This window comes from Trachypithecus francoisi, unplaced genomic scaffold (genome assembly GCF_009764315.1).
Source record: "Trachypithecus francoisi isolate TF-2019V2 unplaced genomic scaffold, Tfra_2.0 Lachesis_group3, whole genome shotgun sequence".
NCBI classification, from domain to species: domain Eukaryota; kingdom Metazoa; phylum Chordata; class Mammalia; order Primates; family Cercopithecidae; genus Trachypithecus; species Trachypithecus francoisi.
The window spans coordinates 105391422-105411793 of NW_022681468.1; the positions used below are offsets into that span (position 1 = coordinate 105391422).

Genomic DNA, 20372 nt, shown 5'->3' on the forward strand with positions numbered 1-20372 from the left:
TTATTTCGTTTGAGAGTAATATCCCAGCACTTTGGGAGGCCGAGACGGGCGGATCACGAGGTCAGGAGATCGAGACCATCCTGGCTAACACGGTGAAACCCCGTCTCGACTAAAAAATACAAAAAAATTAGCCGGGCGAGGTGGCGGGCGCCTGTAGTCCCAGTTACTCGGGAGGCTGAGGCAGGAGAATGGCGTGAACCTGGGAGGCGGAGCTTGCAGTGAGCTGAGATCCGGCCACTGCACTCCAGCCTGGGCGGCAGAGCCAGACTCTGTCTCAAAAAAAAAAAAAAAAAAAAAAAAAAAAAGAGAGTAACATTAGGAGTGCAAATTTCAACATAGGTCAGAGGAATTAACAGGCACCTTCCTGACTTTATTAGAGTGACCAAAAAAAAAAAAAAAACTAAACAATATTTTAAAAGGCACCTTCCAGCCAGGTGTGGTGGCTCACACCTGTAATCCCAGCATTTTGGGAAGCTGAGGCGGGCGGATCACTTGGGGTCAGGAGTTTGAGACCAGCCTGACCAACATGATGAGACCTCCGTCTCTGCTAAAAATACAAAAATTAGCCAGGTGTTGTGGCACGCCTGTAATCCCAGCTACTCAGGAGGCCAAGGCAGGAGAATCGCTTGAAGCCCAGAGGCAGAAGTTGAAGTGAGCCAAGATCATGCCACTGCACTCCAGCCTGGGCAACAGAGCGAGACTTCATCTCAAAAAAAAAAGGGTATCTTCGTAAGCCTGTTTTTTACTGCCTTCTCTCTTAGCACCCCAGTCTAGGCCCTCAAGGTTGACTTCCCCAGGTACTTCATGCTCTGTATCTACCTCTCCCTTTTATTCTCCCTTCCTGAAGAGCCACCCTCTCAGGTAACTATTTTATTGGAAAGGACCTAATAAGTCATGCATTCACATTAAGATGCAAATACAATTTTAACAGTAAGGGTTTTCCCTGTACCCCCCTAATTACATCAGTAGGCAAGAAGCCAGTGCTGTTATATAAAGATAGGATTTGAGATAGGATTTGATACTACAGATATTTAGCCTACATAGTAATGTCCTGACTATACCCCAGGATCCTCTCTGAAAGCAGAAATGTTATTAAAAATATGTATCACCTGGTTGAATATGGTGGCTCACACCTGTTATCCCAGCACTCTGGGAGGCCGAGGTGGGAAGATCACTTGAAGCCAGGAGTTCGAGGCCAGCCTGGGCAATGTAGCAAGAGCCTGTCTCTACAGAAAATGTTAAAATTAGCTGGTTGTGGTGGTGCATGCCTGTAGTCCTAGCTACTCAGGAGGCTGAGGCAGGAGGATCCCTTGAGTCTAGGAGGAGTTCAAGACTACAGCAAGCTAGGATCATGCCACTGTACTCCAGTTTGGGCTAGATAGACCCTGTCTCTAAAAGTAACGATTTATAGGCTGGGCGCGGTGGCTCACGCTTGTAATCCCAGCACTTTGGGAGGCCGAGATGGGCAGATCACCTTAGGTCAGGAGTTCGAGACCAGCCTGGCCAATAATGGTAAACTCTTGTGTCTACTAAAAATACAAAAATTAGCCAGGCATGGTGGCAGATGCCTGTAATCCCAGTTACTTGGGAGGCTGAGGTAAGAGAATTGCTTGAACCTGGCAGGTGGAGGTTGTAGTGACCTGAGACTATGCCATTGCACTCCAGCCTGGGCAACAAGAGCAAAACTGCGTCTCAAAAAAAGAAAAAAAAAAAGATTTATAAAATGATCACCTGAGAAAGCACAGGCAGTTGGGACAGTAGCTGACTATAGCTTTAGGGCAGGATTCTGTGCTGTGCCAGCTGTTGACACAAAGGGAGACGTATGGGTCCAAGGCCAGCGCTGGAGGAGTGCTTCTCAGGAAGCTCAGAAGAGATGTGGTTTTCCAACAGTATTTAAATGTTTTAACACCCAACACAGCTAGGTTGCATGTGTCCTGAGTATCAGTCCTGCTTGAAAATATGGGAAGAAACCTCCTTTCAACATGAGTTAATTCTGCATGCTGCATGAATAATCTATGCTGTTACGGTTTTTGTTTTCTAACAGCAGTTACTATCAGACTGTACCCCTGCCTCCCATCTGCTTAAAACCAGGAAGAAATAAAATGCACAGTTTCTGCTTCATAGGACAGAAAATGACATGAAAAAAAGCTTAAAGATAATTTAAGAGTGAGAACAAAGAATTAAAATAGTGTCAAACAGAATTAATTTCAAGTAGACAGTCTGTTATAATAACATATGACATTAGGCATAAGGAGTCCTAGCTTCCAGTTCTGTGCTTAAAACCTATGTGACCTTGAGAAAATCATGTAAACGCTGAGCTTATTGGCTCAGCTGTAAAAATGGTGACAATACCCACCCTGCCACCCTCAGAGAATTATAAAAATAAATAACCAAAGGAAGAGCTTGAGAATATAGAGTTGTGACCATTAAACCCCTAGTGGGACATAATAGGTGCTGCATAAACATTTGTTGAATCAACGGGAGGGAAGTATTTGGTAAATTGTAAAGCGTAGTGTTGACATAAAGGATGTAGAGTAATGGGCAGAAGATGAGGTAGGGCAGGAGACGTTGAGAATTAAGAATCTGTGATTGTTTCTTTATGTTAATTCATATGTGAATTAGCAAAGGAAAGCTAATGATCTCATTCAGAAAATAAACACTTCAAATGTGGAAGATGGTTTGCATAAAAGTTGAGCTAAAATTAGTAGCAGTTGGCCAGCCTCAGTGGCTCACGCCAGTAATCCCAGAACTTTGGGAGGCCGAGGTGGTGGACCGTCTGAGGTCAGGAGTTCGAGACCAGCCTAGCCAACAAGGCAAAACCCTGTCTCTATGAAAAATACAAAAATTAGCCAGGCATGGTGGTGCACACCTGTAGTCCCAGCTACTAGGGAGGCTGAGGCTAGAGAATCGCTTGAACCTGGGAGGTGGAGGTTACAGTGAGCCAAGATTGCGCCACTGCACTCCAGCCTCAGTGACAGGGCAAGACTCCATCTCAAACATAAATAAATACATAAATTAAAATAAAATTATAGCATTTGACATTTGAAAATTGGTAGTGAATTTAGAATGTCAAATATTAATTATTGAACACATCAGATTAATGTCCTTTTGAGAACAGGATGCTGGGGACTTTTAGAGTTTTTTGTTTGTGTTTTGTTTTTGAGTGCTAGGTGGACTTGGGGTTACACAGAATGTAATAAACTTGAGTCACTGCTCTGAGAATAGTTTTGGGGTTCCCGAAACCACATAGGAAAAAGACATCTGGGGAGATTTCTAGCATGGTTTTTGTTCCCAAAGCCACTTTCCTTATAATGCTCAACAGACAAATATGTAATTACCCCTTGTATTTTATTCACCTAAAGAAAAATACAGGACTTTATGATAGAATTAAGAGTAATGAAATATCAGTTTTAAGTTTAGAATGTTAAAATTGAAGGAAATGATCATTTGCCCTGAAGGTTATTGACAGCACTAATTTTGAACTCTCATAAAAGAACTACACTTGTTTCCTAAATGTAATTTTTTAAAAAAGCATTATTTTTAAACAAGTTCAAGCCAAACCGAAATACAATTTTTTATACCTTAAAAATTTCCTAGACTTCCTATTTCATTTGATTCATTCTATCCAAACACAGATCTGGCTATGTATGGAAATGTATGCCATAGACTGTTGACTTCTTTTAATTAGCACAATTATCTACAGTGAAAAGGATTTTTTTTTTAATTAGGCAATATAGGAAACAAATACTCCCAGCTTAAGGTGGCCTTTATTATTATTGGACTTCAGTTAGCTGGAAACGTTACTTGTGAAAATACTTACTTTGTAATGTCAGACAAATGAGATATTATATGTAAACTATTTACTGAAATGCCTATTTGAATTTTTCTTTCAGTATCTTGCATTTTAACCAAAGACACATATTTAATATGTATAAATGAGGATTTTGAAATATTAAATAAGGCTTTGGTTAATTCTGTGTGAAAATTATATAAGGTACTCAAAGAATTTTTATTCTGTTTATTTATGAACACAGAAAGATATGCTTTTAAAACTCTCAAATTTTAAAACTGATTTAAGCCCCACAGCAGAAAATACTCTTGACACTGGCAGAAGTGAATATTGTTAATATTGAGATTAATCCTTTAGGATTCAGATATATCCAGAGATGACATAATATCGAAACAAAGATTTTTCCTGACATCTGCTATATTAAATTATTATAGAATGAAATAAACAACTAGATTCAAGTAGTAGATTACAACACTGGAGCCCACAGCAGCCTGGAGAGCAGATATCTCCTCTTTTCTAGAAGTCTGGTCGATTACTGCTGGGACCAGCTTTTGAGGAAAATAAGGATGGAAGTAGAGATCCCTTGACCTGTGGACATTCTGGGAGAGAGCGGCCCTGGGCCAGGCTGGCTGCATGGGTCCCAATCAGTGGGGCTGCACTACATCACGGTGTGCCCAGGATGAGGAAGAAGTGACACTTCAGCTGTTGTGACACTGTTGAGGCCTCCGGGTGCCAGAGAAACATCTTGCTTCTGAGGAATTCAACTATCAGTGCTGTCAGATTAGAAAAGTGGAGATGAGCTGTGGATAATACCCCTCAGATTTAAAGATTTACAGGATGAAATAGGAGGAGTAGGTTAATGAAGAAGACAAGTCTTCGGTCAGAACAGCTGGCCGGGTACAGTGGCTCATGCCTGTAATCCCAGCACTTTGGGAGGCCGAAGTGGAAGGATCACCTGAGGTCAGGAGTTCCAGACCAGCCTGGCCAACAAGGCAAAACCCCATCTCTACTAAAAATAAAAAAAAATAACTGGGCGTGGTGGTACATGACTGTAATCCCAGCTACTCGGGAGGCTGAGGCAGGAAAATCACTTGAACCCAGGAGACGGAGGTTGCAGTGAGCCAAGATTGCACCACTGCACTCCAGCCTGGGTGACAGAGCGAGACTCCGTCTCAAAAACAAACAAACAAACAACAACAACAAAAACAGCTAATATGTGATTCAACTGCCCCACTGCAGGATTAAGAGAGAGCATGAAGTATGCAGCACGGATCTAGGCATATAATGGGTACCCAGTCAGTCAGGTTCATACATAAGAATGAGTTATCTGTGGGCTGCTGAGGTGCAAGAAGGACAACTCGCATATCTTTCACCATGTCTTCATGGGCTGATGGGCTGATTTCAGCTGTTTTCATTCCTCTCCCTAAAGGGCACAGACAGCCCCATGTATGGGCTAATTGAGCTGGTGTTTTCATTCCTTTCCCTCAGGGACACGAGAGCCCTATGTATTAATTACCAGTTAGATTTTCTCTGGGTTTCAGTGACTCCTCCTGAGACAGCTTCAGGGGATGATGTGATGATGATCTCATGGTTTTTTTCCACTGCTAGTGCCTTTAACTCCCTAAAGGATCTCCAGCTTCTTTGTCTGAATTAGATAAATAAAGCTGCTCTAATTGTTAATGGCCAGAGCTTTGTTGTTTGTATGTGTATTTTTCGCATTTCCTCAACTTGTGTGTTTACAAAATAATATAAAAAGTGAAACAATACAAAAATGAATAATTTTGACCGGACATGGTGGCTCACGCCTGTAATCCCAGCAGTTTGGGAGGCCGAGGCAGATGGATCACCTGAGATCAAGAGTTTGAGACCAGTCTGGCCAACATGGCGAAACCCCGTCTTTACTAAAAATACAAAACAAAACAAAAAAAAGATTAGCCAGGCGTGGTGGCTCAGGACTGTAATCCCAGCTACTCAGGCTCAGGCTGAGGCAGGAGAATTGCTTGAACCTGGGAGGCGAAGGTTGTAGTGAGCGGAGATTGCACCACCGCACTCCAGCCTGGGCAACAAGAGTGAAACTTCGTCTCAAATAACAATAAATAAATAATAATAATAGTAATTTTTTAACTGACTTCTATAGCTGTTATTTTCCTTTCTTTATTCACTCTTCTCTATCTTGCCTTCTAAATTCCATACTGTTTTCAGCCTCTTCTCTGTTGCACTGCTTCCAACATGGCCTTTATTTCTATTATGCTTTTGTTTTTCTTTTTTTTTTTTAATTTGAGACAGGGTCTTGCCCTGTCACCCAAGCTGGAATGCAGTGGCACAATCATGGCTCATTACAGCGTAAAACTCCTGAGCTCAAGTGATCCTCCTGCCTCAGCCTCGCAAGTAGCTGAGACTACAGGCACATGCCACCATGCCTGGCTAATTCTAAAAAAAATTTTTTGTAGAAATGGGGTCTTACTATGTCACCCAGGCTGGTCTCAAACTCCTGGCCGCAAACTATCCTTCTGCCTCAGCTTCCCAAAGTGCTGGGATTACATGTGTGAGTCAACATGGCCAGCCTTATCTTTTACTTTTAAATTCTGTTAGTCACATTTCAAGTGTTCAATAGCCACATGTGGTATGAGCAGCTATCACGTGTACATGCTGCCCAGTATGACTGTAGAAAAGAACTAAAGGCTAGCATTTCTGTTGACTTGACTCACTCTCTTACTGTCCACAGTGCCCCAATCCCCCTAGGCATCTCTGGGGAAACCTAAGGCTTTGAAACAGTTTGAACATCACTGTGATAGTAAAAACACATCACAGATTAGTTTCCTGTAGAAATGACCAGGGAGTATGTAACTTGTGGCTGCAAAGTTTGGGGATTCTTCCCTCCCCAAACTCTATCTTGGGAACCGATGGACACTGAGGCAGACAGGATCATAAAATGCAAAAACCCTTAATAACTGACTTATAAGGATTATCTGAGGAATGCCTATGTGGGTAGAAATAGGTGGTCTTCCTGCAACCCAGAAAAAGGGAGTTCCTGTACTATGAAGGATCATTATCTCCAGTGTTGTCCCAAAAGATCATCTGTGGCTGGTTGATACCATAGGTCCATCCCTGCAGCAGAAATGGGAGTTACAGATGGTCATAGCTCCCTCACCTTGGCCCCTAATTTCCCTAGCTCTGATTCCAAGCTCTCCAAGCAGCCTTCAAATGATGATTCTCTTAAAGAGATTTCCCAAAGGGACAGAATGTTCTCACTAGCAGATCCCACTATAGTCTATTTGGCAGGCCTGTTCTTCACTCAAGTTAATAAGTTGGCATCCTGATTAGAAATTAGCTCCTTGCCAATTGCCCAGCCCAGATCCATTTTCAGAAACACTGGCTACATGGACTTCTGAAACCTGCAGAGTTAAGGAAGGAACTCAAGACTATGCTGATTCCACTGTGGCAATGGGCTGAGACTCTTATGTACCCAGCTGGCCCCAAGTTAACACCACTCTGGCCTGAGCTAAATTTAAGATACAAGGGGACTAAGCTTAAGGAATGGCTCTGAGAAGATGAGAAGGATCACAGCATGTGAGCATGGTAGTCAGGCACTGCAGAACAAATTTCCTAATAGTGCTATTGACTACAAAAGGAGCCGAGTTTCAAAGTTTGTGTGGCTTTCTGCTGTTGTGTTATGGTGCCACCTCTTGGATGTGTATTGAAATTCTAAGTTTTTAGTCACTAGTTACATGCATTAAAACAATTTGAATTTGGTGCCACATGGGTTCTAAAATGTATCTTCTGCATTATAGCTAAGGAACTATATAACCAAATGCCTGGAATCCAGGATGCTGACAGCCCACAGCCTAGAGAGCTGCCTCCTAAAGTTTGAGCATTTATGTGTTTGGAACTTTATTTTTCAAAACAGAATCTCTGTCACTTAGGCTGGAGTGCAGTGGCACGATCTTGGCTCACTGCAACCTCTACCTCCTGGGTTCAAGTGATTCTCAGACCTCAGCCTCCCGAGTAGCTGGGACTACAGGCATGCACTACCATGCCCTGCTAGTATTTTATTTTTAGTTTAGAAACGGGGTTTCGCCATATTGGTCAGGCTGGTCTCAAACTCCTGACTTCAAGTGATCCACCCGCCTCAGCCTCCCAAAGTGCTGGGATTACAGGCGTAAGCCACCACACCTAGCCTAGGCGTTTGGAACTGTAAACACTGCAGAGATGCCACCTCCATCCTCTGGTCCATCAGAAGGAATGCTGTCCATCCCCTAACCGAGAGGAAAGTGTGGAATGGCTCACAGAAATCCAGTCTGAAATCTCTGCTCCTGCCTCCAGGGCATAATGAGCCAGGCTCTTCTTTCCCAGGTTCTGTCAAAGTACAGCATAGGCAAAGCACCTAGCAGTGTCTGTCAAGTAAGCACCCAAGATAATAAATGATTAATACATCATGTTTGCACAAGTAATTATCATTTATTAAGGTGGGGATGATAGATGACAGATGCAGTGCTAGAACATCATATGTCAGCACAGTTGGATAAATATTTTTCAAACCTTATTCATGGGCTGCTTCAAATCCGGGATTCTCAGGACAACACAGGACAAGAAAGGCAGTGTAATCAAGTCAATGTAGACTGCCTAGCCAGTATTCACTTGAAATTAATGGGAGTGGGCAAAGCTAGAATCATGTCATTAAACGAATGTTATGGAGGCTGAATATTTTGTGTCTTGAGCACTAGGTCACTGGGTCTACTTCAGTATTCATAGGGGAAGACCACAGCCCAGATGATGAAAAGTACATTAACTGAGCTTCTACAGCAGGTCAAGGTGCCCAAGCCTTAGCTGTGATCTCTTACCAGTAGGAATAATCCTATGTGAGACAATTTGTTAGACTGCTAAAGACTACCTCGTTTGCAGGGGGAAAAGGGAATCATGTTCTGGAAATACAGCCCCTGGGCCAGTTCCTATCTCCAACAGTTTTGTTTTGTTTTGTTTCTGTTTTTTTGTTGTTGTTGTTGAGACGGAGTCTCGCTCTATCGCCCAGGCTGGAGTGCAGTGGCACGATTCCGGCTCCCTGCAGCTTCTGCGTCCCGGGTTCAAGCGATTCTCCTGCCTCAGCCTCCCAAGTAGCTGGGATTATAGTCATGTACCACCACGCCCAGCTATTTTTTGTAGTTTTAGTAGAGGCAGGGTTTCACCATGTTGGCCAGGCTGGTCTTGAACTCCTGACCTCAGGTGATCCACCCGCCTTGGCCTTCCAAAGTGCTGGGATTACAGGCGTGAGCCACCATGCCCAGCCCCAAAGTAGTTTTTGATGACAAAGTGTCACCATATCTTCTTTGTTACAAGATACTGCTATGTTTCTCACAGAAAAAAAACTTACTAGGCAAAACGTCCCCACATTTAAAATATCACCACTTAAAATGAAGTAAACAGGTTATCGTAGTAGAAACTGGTGGTTCCTATCCAGCACCCATTCCTCTCTTCGTACTTTTCCCAATTTTATTCAGGTATCCAACTCTCTCTACTTCTTTGCTTCTGAGTTTGCTGACCTCTAGGATGGGCCTTAATTGGCCTGAAATAATTAGGGTAACTCTTTCCTCTAGTTACTGCTTTAGGGAACTTGTGTTATAGAATGGCATTCCTTGACCATAGGGGCTAGCTTAGAAACTTCATGTGCCTTGATTTTGGCTGATATAAGGGAAGGTTGACTGAAAGCTTTTGGAAAATACCAGAGCTCCTTGGAGTGGCCTTTTCTCCTACTGGAGGGGTTGATACATGAATATGAAACCTGGTTGGCCTTTTGTCTATATGAGGTAAGTGGGCCTAAGGATGAAACTGGCACTGCTGAAAAGTGAGGGGAAGGAAAGAAAGCTTTTTTTTTTTTTTGAGATGGAGTCTCCCTCTGTAGCCCACGCTGGAGCACAGTTGTACGATCTCAGCTCACTGCAACTTCTACCTCCCGGGTCCCTGTTCACATGCAATTCTCCTGCTCAGCCTACCGAGTAGCTGGGATTATAAACATGTGCCACCATGCCCAGCTAATTTTTGTATTTGCAGTAGAGACGGGATTTCACCATGTTGTTCAGGCTGGTCTTGATCTTCTGACCCTGTGATCCACCCGCCCTAGCCTCCCAAAGTGCTGGAATTACAGGCATGAGCCCATGAGCCACCACGCCCTACGGAAAGTTGATCTTTTTTTTTTTTTTTGAGATGGAGTTTCGCTCTTGTTGCCCAGGCTGGAGTGTAATGGCACGATCCCAGCTCACCACAACCTTGACTCCTGGTTTCAAGTGATTCTCCTACCTCAGCCTCCTGAGTTGCTGCGATTACAGGCACGCACCACCACGCCTGGCTAATTTTTTGTATTTTTAGTAGACACGGGGTTTCTCCATGTTGGTCAGGCTGGTCTCAATTCCCGACCTCACGTGATCCACCCTCCTTGGCCTCCCAAAGTGCTGGGATTACAGACGTGAGCCACTGTCTGGCCAGGAAAGTTGATTTTTTATAGTATCATTGTATGACATTCTAACAGTGATCCATGTAAAATCCACAAGTAAAATGGCTTTATGGCACACACTGAAATGCTGTTGAAAAAGAGTGGGAAAAGCTCTTAAGACCATGTAAAACAGAAGCACATTTGCAGGCAGTGTATGGCATAGTTTAGAAGACAAAGCAGCTGGGCTTAAACCAAGCTCTGCCACTAATGTGCACTGTGATCTCACATAAGCCACCTTTTTCTTGTCCTTGATACCTATTTGGTACAAGTTAAGAGTTGTTCTAGATGAGTGGCTTCTCTTTCACTGTCTGGGATTTTTTCTTTTTTTTTTTTTGAGATGGAGTCTCACTCTGTTGCCGAGGCTGGAGTGCAGTGGCACTGTGTCAGCTCACTGCAACTTCCATCTCCTGGGTTCAAGCAATTCTCCTGCCTCAGCCTCCCGAGTAGCTGGGATTACAGGCACCCACCACCACGCCTGGCTAGTTTTTATATTTTTAGTAGAGACGAGATTTTACCATGTTGGCCGGGCTGGTCTCAAACTCCTGACCTCAGGTGATCCACCTGCCTTGGCCTCCCAAAGTGCTGCGATTACAGGAGTGAGCCACCACACCCGGCCTGGACTTCTTACATATGAGGTCTTACATATAATCTCATATATAAATATATGTATGTATATATATATACATATTTATAAAATTTCTATCTGTCTGTCTATCGAGAGACACAGAGACAGATACAGTGTCTCACTTTGTTGCCCAGGCTGGTCTCCAACTCCTGGGCTCAAGTGTTCCTCCTGCCTCAACCTCCCAAAGTGCTGGGATTACAGGTGTGAGCCACCATGCCCAGCTACCATCAGGAATTTTTATTATTGGTCTTCCTTGTGGATTTTGTTTTTAATGATTTGGTCCATCAATACATCTTTCTCATGTACTTGCTGGACAAAGCGCACAACTGCAAATCCGCTCTTCTGATCAGCAAAGGAAATTAAGTTACTTACCTTAATAAATTACTATAACTTGACCTGAATATGTAAAAATATATTATTAGCTTTTGAAACTTTAATATAGAAGTAATTTCTGATAGGCTTTTACAAATACCAAAAATAGCTTCCAAATCCTCTTTCTTAAGGATCTTTGGAGAGTCATAAAAACTACTGAACTTGCTAATTATAAGTTATTACTGAGGAAGAAGAAAATTCAGTGACTTCTCAAAAATTATAATTCACATTTAATTACAAGTCGATTTTTCTTTACTTTTTCCACAAAATGGTCAATAGTCTTTAAAAGATGTAAAAAAACCCCATTTTTACATTTAAATAAGCATTTTAAAATCTAAGGTAAGACTACAAAGCAGCATAACAAGTTTTCTGTCACTTGTAAACTGGATTAGAAGGCAATCCCCCGAATTCCAGAACCGTTGTAAAGATATGATTTTTAATTTACAATCTAGAAAAACTGCATTCAACAAGCAGTCAAAGGATTTGGGTTCTAGTTGCCAGCTTGCATGGTACAATCTTGAGTAAGTCTCTCAATTTCTGGATATAGGATATCAAAAGCAACAGAATGAAAGGTGTTAAATCAGGTCATCTTGAATATCCTTTCCAACTCTGTTATTTTACAACGCCATGAAATCAGAGTAACATGTTCCAGGCTGTTTGGGGTTAGGGATTTTAGAACCTGATTCAATGTATAGCACTTTCTAAATTTCTACTTTTTGGAGTCTTATTCGAATATATACCTATATATGTCCCCCATGTTCTTCTATGCATGTAGTATATTTTTCTATTTAACAGTCTCTTTATCATTAGCAATAAAAAAGTTTCTCAAGGATGCATTTTTCATTTCTTTTTTTTGGAGGGGAGGGAGTTTCACTCTTGTTGCCCAAGCTGGAGTGCAAAGGCGTGATCTCGGCTTACTGCAACCTCTGCCCCCCGGGTTCAAGTAATTCTCCTGCCTCACCCTCCTGAGTAACCGGGATTACAGGCATGCACCATCACATCCAGCTAATTTTGTATTTTTCCTAGAGATGGGGTTTCACCATGTTGGTCAGGCTGGTCTCGAACTCCTGACCTCAGGTGATACACCCACCTCGGCCTCCCAAAGTGCTGGGATTACAGGCATGAGCCACTGAGCCCAGCCTCATTTCTTGCTTTTATGTTTTTTTGGCTTCCTTTTTTAATTTCTCCAAGATCTCTTCTGGAGTTGTAGAAGCCAAGAGCTTCACCACCTTTTCACGAGATTTACCACCCTGGACCAAAAGAGAAAAAACATACTTTACTGTTTAGCACATTCTAATGCTATTAGAGATAGCAGACCTTAGTTGTATAATGGGCTCTCCTGATGGCTTAGGTACCACTTTCTCTTGGTTACTTAGGGTCTAATCAAAGACTGTCTCTTAGATTCTTCCTAACATTTGTTACTAAACTTTTGTTAGTACTAACAACTCTCCAGGGTTTTTACTTTCATACATCAATTTCTATAATAAAAGCTGGACATTAAAAACTCAAAAATGGGTTGGGCATAGTGGCTCACGCCTGTAATCCCAGCACTTTGGGAGGCTGGGGCGGGCAGTGGATCACAAGGTCAGGAGTTCGAGACCAGCCTGACCAACATGAGGAAACCCTGTCTCTACTAAAAATATAAAAATTAGCTGGGGGTGGTGGCGTGTGCCTGTAATCCCAGCTACTCAGGAGACTGAGGCAGGAGAATCGCTGGAACCCAGGAGGCAGAGGTTGCAGTGAGCTGAGATCGTGCCACTGCACTCCAGCCTGGGCAACAGAGCGAGACTCCATCTGAAAAAAAAAAAAAAAACAAAACTAAAAAATGAATATAGAATCTTTATAATATTCTAGTCTCAAGCAATTCTTTAAGTTAAAAATGAAAATAATCTTTAAAATAAATAAATATTGCAATTTTACATAAACTTTGTAGTAAAATAATTATAAATATAAACAAATTGCTATTCTCTATGTTGCTAACATTTCTGAAAATTCCAAACAAAAAGTAGCCAGATATTCAAGTGCCACGATTTCACAACCACTTAAAACAACTTTAAAAAGGATTTGTTGGCCGGGTGTGGTGGCTCATGCCTGTAATGCTAGCACTTTGGGAAGCCGAGGCGAGTGGATCACTTAAGGTCAGGAGTTCGAGACCAGCCTGGCCAACACGGCGAAACCCTGTCTCTACTAAAAATACAAAAATTAGCCGACGTGTTGGCGCACACCTCCAATCCCAGCTACTCGGGAGGCTGAAGCAGGAGAATCACTTGAACCCAGGGGACAGAGGTTGCAGTAAGCCGAGATTGTGCCATTGCACTCCAGCCTGGGCAACAAGAGTGAAACTCCGTCTCAAAAAAAAAAAAGGATTTGTTTTCAAACACAGCCTTTAAAGAAGATAAAATTTGAGAAGGGGTTTATTTAGATCGATGGAATTTGAACAGGCAGAAGAGTGGGGAATACCTTTCAGGCAAACGTCAGAGCATGAGCACTAAACAAAAATCAGAAATGACCTGCCACAGGTTTGGATTTTTAGGTGCAGTTTGTTAATCATGACTGTGAATGCCAGCTGGAATCTGAATAGGAGCTATATAGTATAGCACTGGAAAACAAGTAGAGCTTTAAGAAATATAAACATGGCTGGGCCCCCCTCCTGCAGATTCTATTTCAAGAAGTCTAGAGTGATACCCATGGATCTGTATTTAGAAATCATTTCCAGGTGATTCTGATATCCACCCCTAGTACAAAACCATATTAATGACATCATATGAACCTTCTATCTTCCCAGTGAGCTACTCCTAGCGAGCAAGGACAAAGTGGGGGTTTAGCAATACTTGACGGAATCATTCATGGAGATGACTAACAATAGGAATTGCTTTAGGTTGTTTAGTGTGGCAATGGTTTAAAGGATGAGAGAGGTAAGCAAGATTAATCTGACAGCAGGTTCAGGAATGATTTCAGAAAGGAGAAAATGTTGGCAACAGTGGCAGTGAAGAAGCATAAGCACACAGCGCGGACAGTCTCAGTAAGGATTAAGGCAGCAGGCATGAAGGAGACTATTGGAAGAATTCACAGATTTCTGCGATTAAGTAAATATAAAAGTTATAAACAACTAGTTTCTCAATTATTTGAAAAAGACAGAAAAATCAGTATTTTACGAATCATTATTAATGTGTAATAATCAAAGATGGCTGGGCGTGGTGGTTCACACTTGTAATTCCAGCACTTTGGGAGGCTGAGGTGGGCAGATCAGTTGAGGTCAGGAGTTCCAGACCAGCCTGGCCAACATGGTGAAACCCCCGTCTCTACTAAAAATACAAAAATTAGCTGGGTGTGGTGGTGGGCACCTGTAATCCCAGCTACCTGGGAGGCCTGAGGCTGAAGAATCGCGTGAACCTGGGAGGTGGAGGTTGCAGTGAGTCAAGATCACGCATTCCAGCTTGGGCAACAGAGTGAGACTCCATCTCAAAAAAGAAATAAAATAAGGCCAGGTGCAGTGGCTCACACCTGTAATCCCAGCACTTTGGGAGACCGGGGTGGGTCAATCACCTCAGGTCAGGCGTTTGAGATCAGCCTGTCCAACATGGTGAAACCCTGTCTCTACTACAAATACAAAAATTAGCTGGGCCTGGTGGTGGGTGCCTGTAATCCCAACTACTCGGGAGGCTGAGGCAGGAGAATCGCTCGAATCTTGGAGTGAGAGGTAGCAGTGCACCAAGATTGTACCACTGCACTCCATCCTGGAAAACAGAGCAAGACACTGTCTCAAAAACAAAAACAAAAATAAAACAAAGAAATAAAATAATCAAAGATGTTTAAAAAGAGAGAGACTGCCGGGCATGGTGGCTCATACCTCTAATCCCAGCACTTCGGGAAGAGGAGGCAGGTGGATCACTTGAGGTCAGGAGTTCAAGACCAGCCTGACCAACATGGTGAAACTCTGTCTCTACTAAAAATACAAAAATTAGCCAGGCGTGGTGGCATGCGCCTATAATCCCAGTTACTCAGGAAGCTGAGGCAGGAGAATAGCTTGAACCCAGGAGGTGGAGGTTGCAGTGAGCCAAGATTGTGCCACTGCACTCCAGCCTGGGCGACAGAGCAAGATTTTGTCTCAAAATAAATAAATAAATAAAGAGAGACCTACCTTATCCAAAACCACATCACTCTTCCTGAGTTCTAGGACCTTGGAAAGATACCGACAGAGCTCAGCATTAGCCTCTCCCTCTGATGGAGGTGCTGCGATAGCTACATTTACAGCCTCTGCTGTCAAATCTGGAATGAAAACAGTATGGACTTTATCCTTAAGGAGTTCTTTTTCTTCACGAAGCAAGGACATTTTGTAAAAGAGTTTTTGCATTTGCCTGGCACATAGATTTTCAATTAAAAACTGTTGAATGAAGAAATGAATTATTAATCACATTTAAGGGAACATGAACATGATAAAAATGGCCCTACCATTACAGGAAATAAATCCAGAGAAGAAAACAGTTATTAACTCAATCTTGCTGACCAAGATGGGCTTACAGAGCCCTGGGGAGTATCCTGGATTTAGGCAACTGGAAATAGACCTTGGTATGTGAAAAGCCCCAGGCAGGGAGTCATAGATGGCCTTCAGCCTCATCCATGTCACTGAGGAAGTGCATGGACAGGGCAGCTTACTAGATTGTACAGGGTTGTGCAGGGTTTCCTCATCAGGAAAATGAGAGCCCTGGACTAGGTTCACCTCTTATGTGACATATATCCTGAGTGTTTTTAAAATTTAATAATGTTTACTTAACAAATATTTACACAGCACTTACTATACACTAATTTTAAGCACACGCAAATGTGTTAAAGGCTTTACAAATACTAACTTCTTTAATCCTTATAATGACTTTATGAAGATATTAATACCATTATTATCTCCATTTTACAAATGAGCCATGGCACCCAGCCTCCCATTTTAGATCGAATGAAACATAATATTCCAACAGTAGATAATGTCTACACCCACTACTTAGAAAATGCTGGCCAACGAGGGTATGGCTAAGTTAACTTGGTCATCAGCATAAACCAGGTCTAGCACACCAATTTTGTGGTCTTCCTTTCAAAATCTAAAAATGGTTTGAAATACAGAGCTTTAGAGGTGCAAAAGACCTTCAAAATAATTTAGAGCAATGGTTTTCCAACCTTTTTCTCCTTTAGAAACCCTTTCCCCCAATTTTCTCTAGAATCCCAATATTTAAAACAAATGTAAATACAGCTAGTCAGCAGCCCTGTCTGCCTGGCCTCCCCCTTGCCCAAAGCTGATTCCTGAGGCACCTCCAGCACTCCAGAGAATAGCCTGAAAGCCTCTTAGTCTAATGATCTCATCTGACAGATGAAAAAACTGGGTTCACGAATGTTTTATACTGTTTTGATTTAAAACAAGTTCGCACAGGAACTGATCACGGGTCTCAGATCTCAAGTTTTCTCCCTCTCCGTAGGCCAGTGATAGTTAAACTACACTAAAATGTCTCTTCTTTCTCTGGCCAATGTCTCCAGTTTTGGAACAGGACAAACTAAGAATAATCTAGACTACGCACAAGTTTCCATACCTGTCCTTTCTAAAATACCGTATTTTTAAAAAGGAAAATATACAATGGTTTTCGTGTAACTTGGCATGATTTAAAGATATATTCACTTTCAGACACCTTTACATTAGAATCTAGAATTTTAAAATGGAGAAGCCTCTAACTGCAGATGTGAAAAATGAACTGTCACAGAATAAGCTTTCAGCTAACCAAAGCAAAGGGAGGCTGTAGGAGACACCTGATTCACACCTGATCCCACCCCAGTGTCCAGGTATACCTGTTACAGCATTTTGTTTGGAGCCAGGTTTTGCATGGATGGTTATGGTGACACAACCTTTAGGATCAACTGCCACAGGACCTAAGGGAGGAAGTGGTCTCTCTGGTTCCTTGCTCTGGCTTTTCCCCTAAAATGACAACCACGCAACTTTACAGGTTACAAAATACTTCCCCACACATTTAATTTGATTCTTCCACTACCCCCTTTCACCCTTAACAGGCAAATTAGGTTAATCAGTGATGTCCAGGGACTTCCGGCCACCTAGAACGCTTTTCCCACAACGTTCAAGGCTCTACTCAATTTTCCCACGAAGCGTTCCCATCAACCCAACAGTGTTTTTTCCTCCCTTGCAAGAAAACCTAACTCTGGCTTCTAAACTTTAATGCTTGTTCTTCCCTCTGCTTTGTATTTCCAGTTCCTTGGGGGCATGGTCCATTTATTATTCATCATTGTATCTCATGCAGTCGGAGCTAATAAATGTTGGGGAAAATGTGTATGTGTGCGTGTTGGGGGGAAGGGAGAAAAAACAACAGTGCTTGATATTTAAAGGCCTGTTATGCGATAGGGGCTGTGCTAGGAACTTTCCTTCAACAAATATGTAGGCAATGGATATGTAAAGATGAAAAGGTACATGGTCCTTGCTCTCAAGGAGCTCGGACTACTGCGAGAGAGAAAGAACACACAAAATAATAATACACTGTGCTAAGGGCACCGATGAGATAGGCACAGAACATTACCCCACAGGCAGCTCAGCATTGGGGCACTGGTAGATGCTGCCAGCAGGAGGCAGTGCTTGAGCTGAGTCTGAGAAACGGACTGGGTTGGCCATACAAAGATGGTGGAAATGGGAGTGATGTATTCTTGACAGAAGGGGTGCGATCAGCTAAGGTAAGGGAGGAGAAAGCAGAATACAGCCTCCCGGGGAAGCGCAGGCGTCATGCCGCTGCTGGAACATGAATTGCTAGACTGGGAGTGCGGGGAGGAGGCCAAAGGTCAGCACACGCAGCCCAAGGAGAGCTCGGCTGCCGCCGGGCCCAGCGTTCAGAAGTCACCGGGTGGACGGCGGCGCCGCCTACAGAGGCGGGGCGCCAGCAGCAGGAGCCGCAGCTCTGGGGATGGCAGCGGCTGTCTTGAGCCCCGGAACTGAAAGACAGCAAGCCGCTGGGAGTGCCTCCACTCACCCTCGGGCCCCGCTTCTCCCGCGCTCCTCAAAGAGTAGCCCTAAGGCCCACCCCTCTGCTGCCACGGGACCTACTACTGGCCTTGGTCGTCGCACCAGCCTTCTTAGGCATCTCAGCGCGAAGAGGAAGCCGAGCTGAGCCCCCAGTACTGGGTGTTGCCCGGAGCTGCCTCAGCACGCTGCCGAGCCGCAGCATCCCCTCCTGGGTAGGCGCCGGAAGAGCCCTCTGCGCTTGCGCAGGTAGCGGGCAGGAGCGGCCCCAGCGCCCAGCGCATCAGCTCTGGCCCGACGGCGACACCTTGAGGCCGGTAGAAGCGAGTCTCGTGCCCCCAGAACATGCGCGAGCCTCTTTTGTTCTGGAACTGGCCTCAGGAAGTGGAACTGCGGAGCTGGGGCCTCACCGTGTCATGGCCCACCCCCTCAGCTGATGGGAAGGTGTGTCACCTCTGGTGTTCTTTCCTAATCAGAGAAAGAAAAGTATTGTCCCTTCTCAGAATTGGAGAGCGCGGCAAGGAGTGCACAGGGCCAGGTGTCTTCTCGCTCCCGTAGCCAAGCCACAGGCAGCAGAGTCCCACGCTGCTGCCTGTGGCCATCAAGTCAATATAGAGCCTCGTGCCAGCTTGGCCCTTGTGGATCTTCCACGTATCGATGGCGCACCTACCTTGTGCCAGGCGCAGCGGATCCCACAATGTAAAAGAAAAGGAAATACACTGCAACATGTGATATGGCGAGACATGAAACCAATCAGCAGAGGCAAGATCATGGAGTCACTGAAGGCTTTCAAGCAAGGAATTAGCAGTCCAATTTGTTGTTTTAGAAAGACACCAGCTGCACTGTGGCCGACAGAGGAAAAGCCAGAAATAGGGAGATCCGCCCCCTAAATGGGAGAGGGTGGCCTGAACTAGAGTAACCGCAGGGAGGGTGGAGCGCTGATCATTTCAAGGATCTTCAGGAACTGGAATCATCAGAACTTGGGCATTACTGCATGTGCGAATAAGGGGGAAGAGTCAAGGAAATGCCCACGTTTGAGGCCCAAGGAACAGGTTTGGGAGTCCGAGATGAGGAGTTCAACTTTGTACATAATGAGTTTGAGATGCCCACGGGACATCCAAGTACAAGTATTAAAGGGGTAACTGAATATATGTAACTGAAAGTTTGCAAAATCAAGGCTGGCGATAGAGATTCTGGAATCTTCTGAAAGCAGATGGCAATTGAAGCTATGGAAATGGATGAGAGAGTGTGTAAAGAGCACGAGGGCTCAGGATAGAACAGCAAGGGCAGGTAGAGAAGTCATTGACCAGGTAAGAGTACAGTGCAACGGCAACTAAGGAAATGCGCTTCAAGAGGGAATATCAACAGTGATGAATGCTCCAGAGAGAACATGTCACATGTAACGACTGAGAAGTGGCCACAAGATTTAGAAATCAGGTCAGTGTTGGTGACCTGGGCTAGAGCAGTTTCAGTGGAGAGAAGGAAATGGAGATAATTGTAGAGAATAATCCAGTGACTTCACTGTGAAGGAGCAATTGGTATCTGGAGGGGCACATGACATTCAGATACTTATTTTTACCATATTTGAAGATTGGTAGGAAAGAGCCAGGAGAGGAGAGGTTACAACAGAGGGCGGTTCCTGAAGAGGTAGGATCTGAGCTCAAGTAGAGACTGACTTCACTACAGGAGGCCTTAGACACTCCCTCCTTCCTAAGGGAAAGTTTAGATGGACATGTAGCTGCGTTTATAGGTTTGGTGATGGGAAGTGGAATTTCTTTCATTAACTAAGGACAGGGGAGGTGTTGAAGGTGTGAGCAAAGTGGAACAGCTTTACATTGGGACTCTGGAGACTGGCAAAGGGCTGACTATTGCACCTCACTCAGCAGTAGACAGTTAAGGGAGACCATGAAATCCTCATGATCCCAATTTATAGTTACATTATTTTATTTTATTTTATTTTGAGAAAGAGTCAGGGGGATGGGAAGAGCCTGTCGCCCAGGCTGGAGTGCAGTGGCGGGATCTCCGCTCACTGTAACCTCCGCCTCCTGAGTTCAAGCAATTCTCCCTGCCTCAGCCTCCAGAGTAGTTGGGACTATAGGAGCAC

The 20372-nt window shown here is 43.8% G+C and overlaps 1 protein-coding gene across 4 annotated transcripts; it reads right to left on the bottom strand.

Moving 5' to 3' along the window:
* Positions 1–338: 338 nt before the first annotated feature.
* On the bottom strand, positions 339–18502 carry CUNH15orf40 (chromosome unknown C15orf40 homolog). 4 transcript variants are annotated; one of them, XM_033189148.1, is made up of 4 exons: positions 18360–18502; positions 17098–17224; positions 15413–15540; positions 339–1226 (listed from the first exon to the last, which is right to left on the bottom strand). In XM_033189148.1, the coding sequence occupies exons 1-4, from the start codon at positions 18471–18473 to the stop codon at positions 1137–1139; spliced, it is 459 nt and encodes a 152-aa protein (XP_033045039.1). In that variant the 5' UTR covers positions 18474–18502; the 3' UTR covers positions 339–1136. The 4 variants fall into 4 exon arrangements, with proteins under 4 accessions (XP_033045039.1, XP_033045041.1, XP_033045040.1 ...); XM_033189150.1 differs by lacking the exon at positions 339–1226 and adding an exon at positions 2926–4563; XM_033189149.1 differs by lacking the exon at positions 339–1226 and adding an exon at positions 6320–6898.
* Between the last annotated feature and the right edge of the window lie 1870 nt (positions 18503–20372).

Coding starts and splice junctions, on each gene's coding strand:
- CUNH15orf40 (XM_033189147.1), bottom strand. CDS start 18,473: ATGCTGCGGCTCGGCAGCGTGCTGAGGCAGCTCCGGGCAACACCCAGT. Junction 15,541..17,097: donor CAAACAAAATGCTGTAACAG/GTATACCTGGAC, acceptor TTTTCATTCCAG/ATTTGACAGCAGAGGCTGTA. Junction 12,522..15,412: donor GTGATGTGGTTTTGGATAAG/GTAGGTCTCTCT, acceptor CTTTTGGTCCAG/GGTGGTAAATCTCGTGAAAA.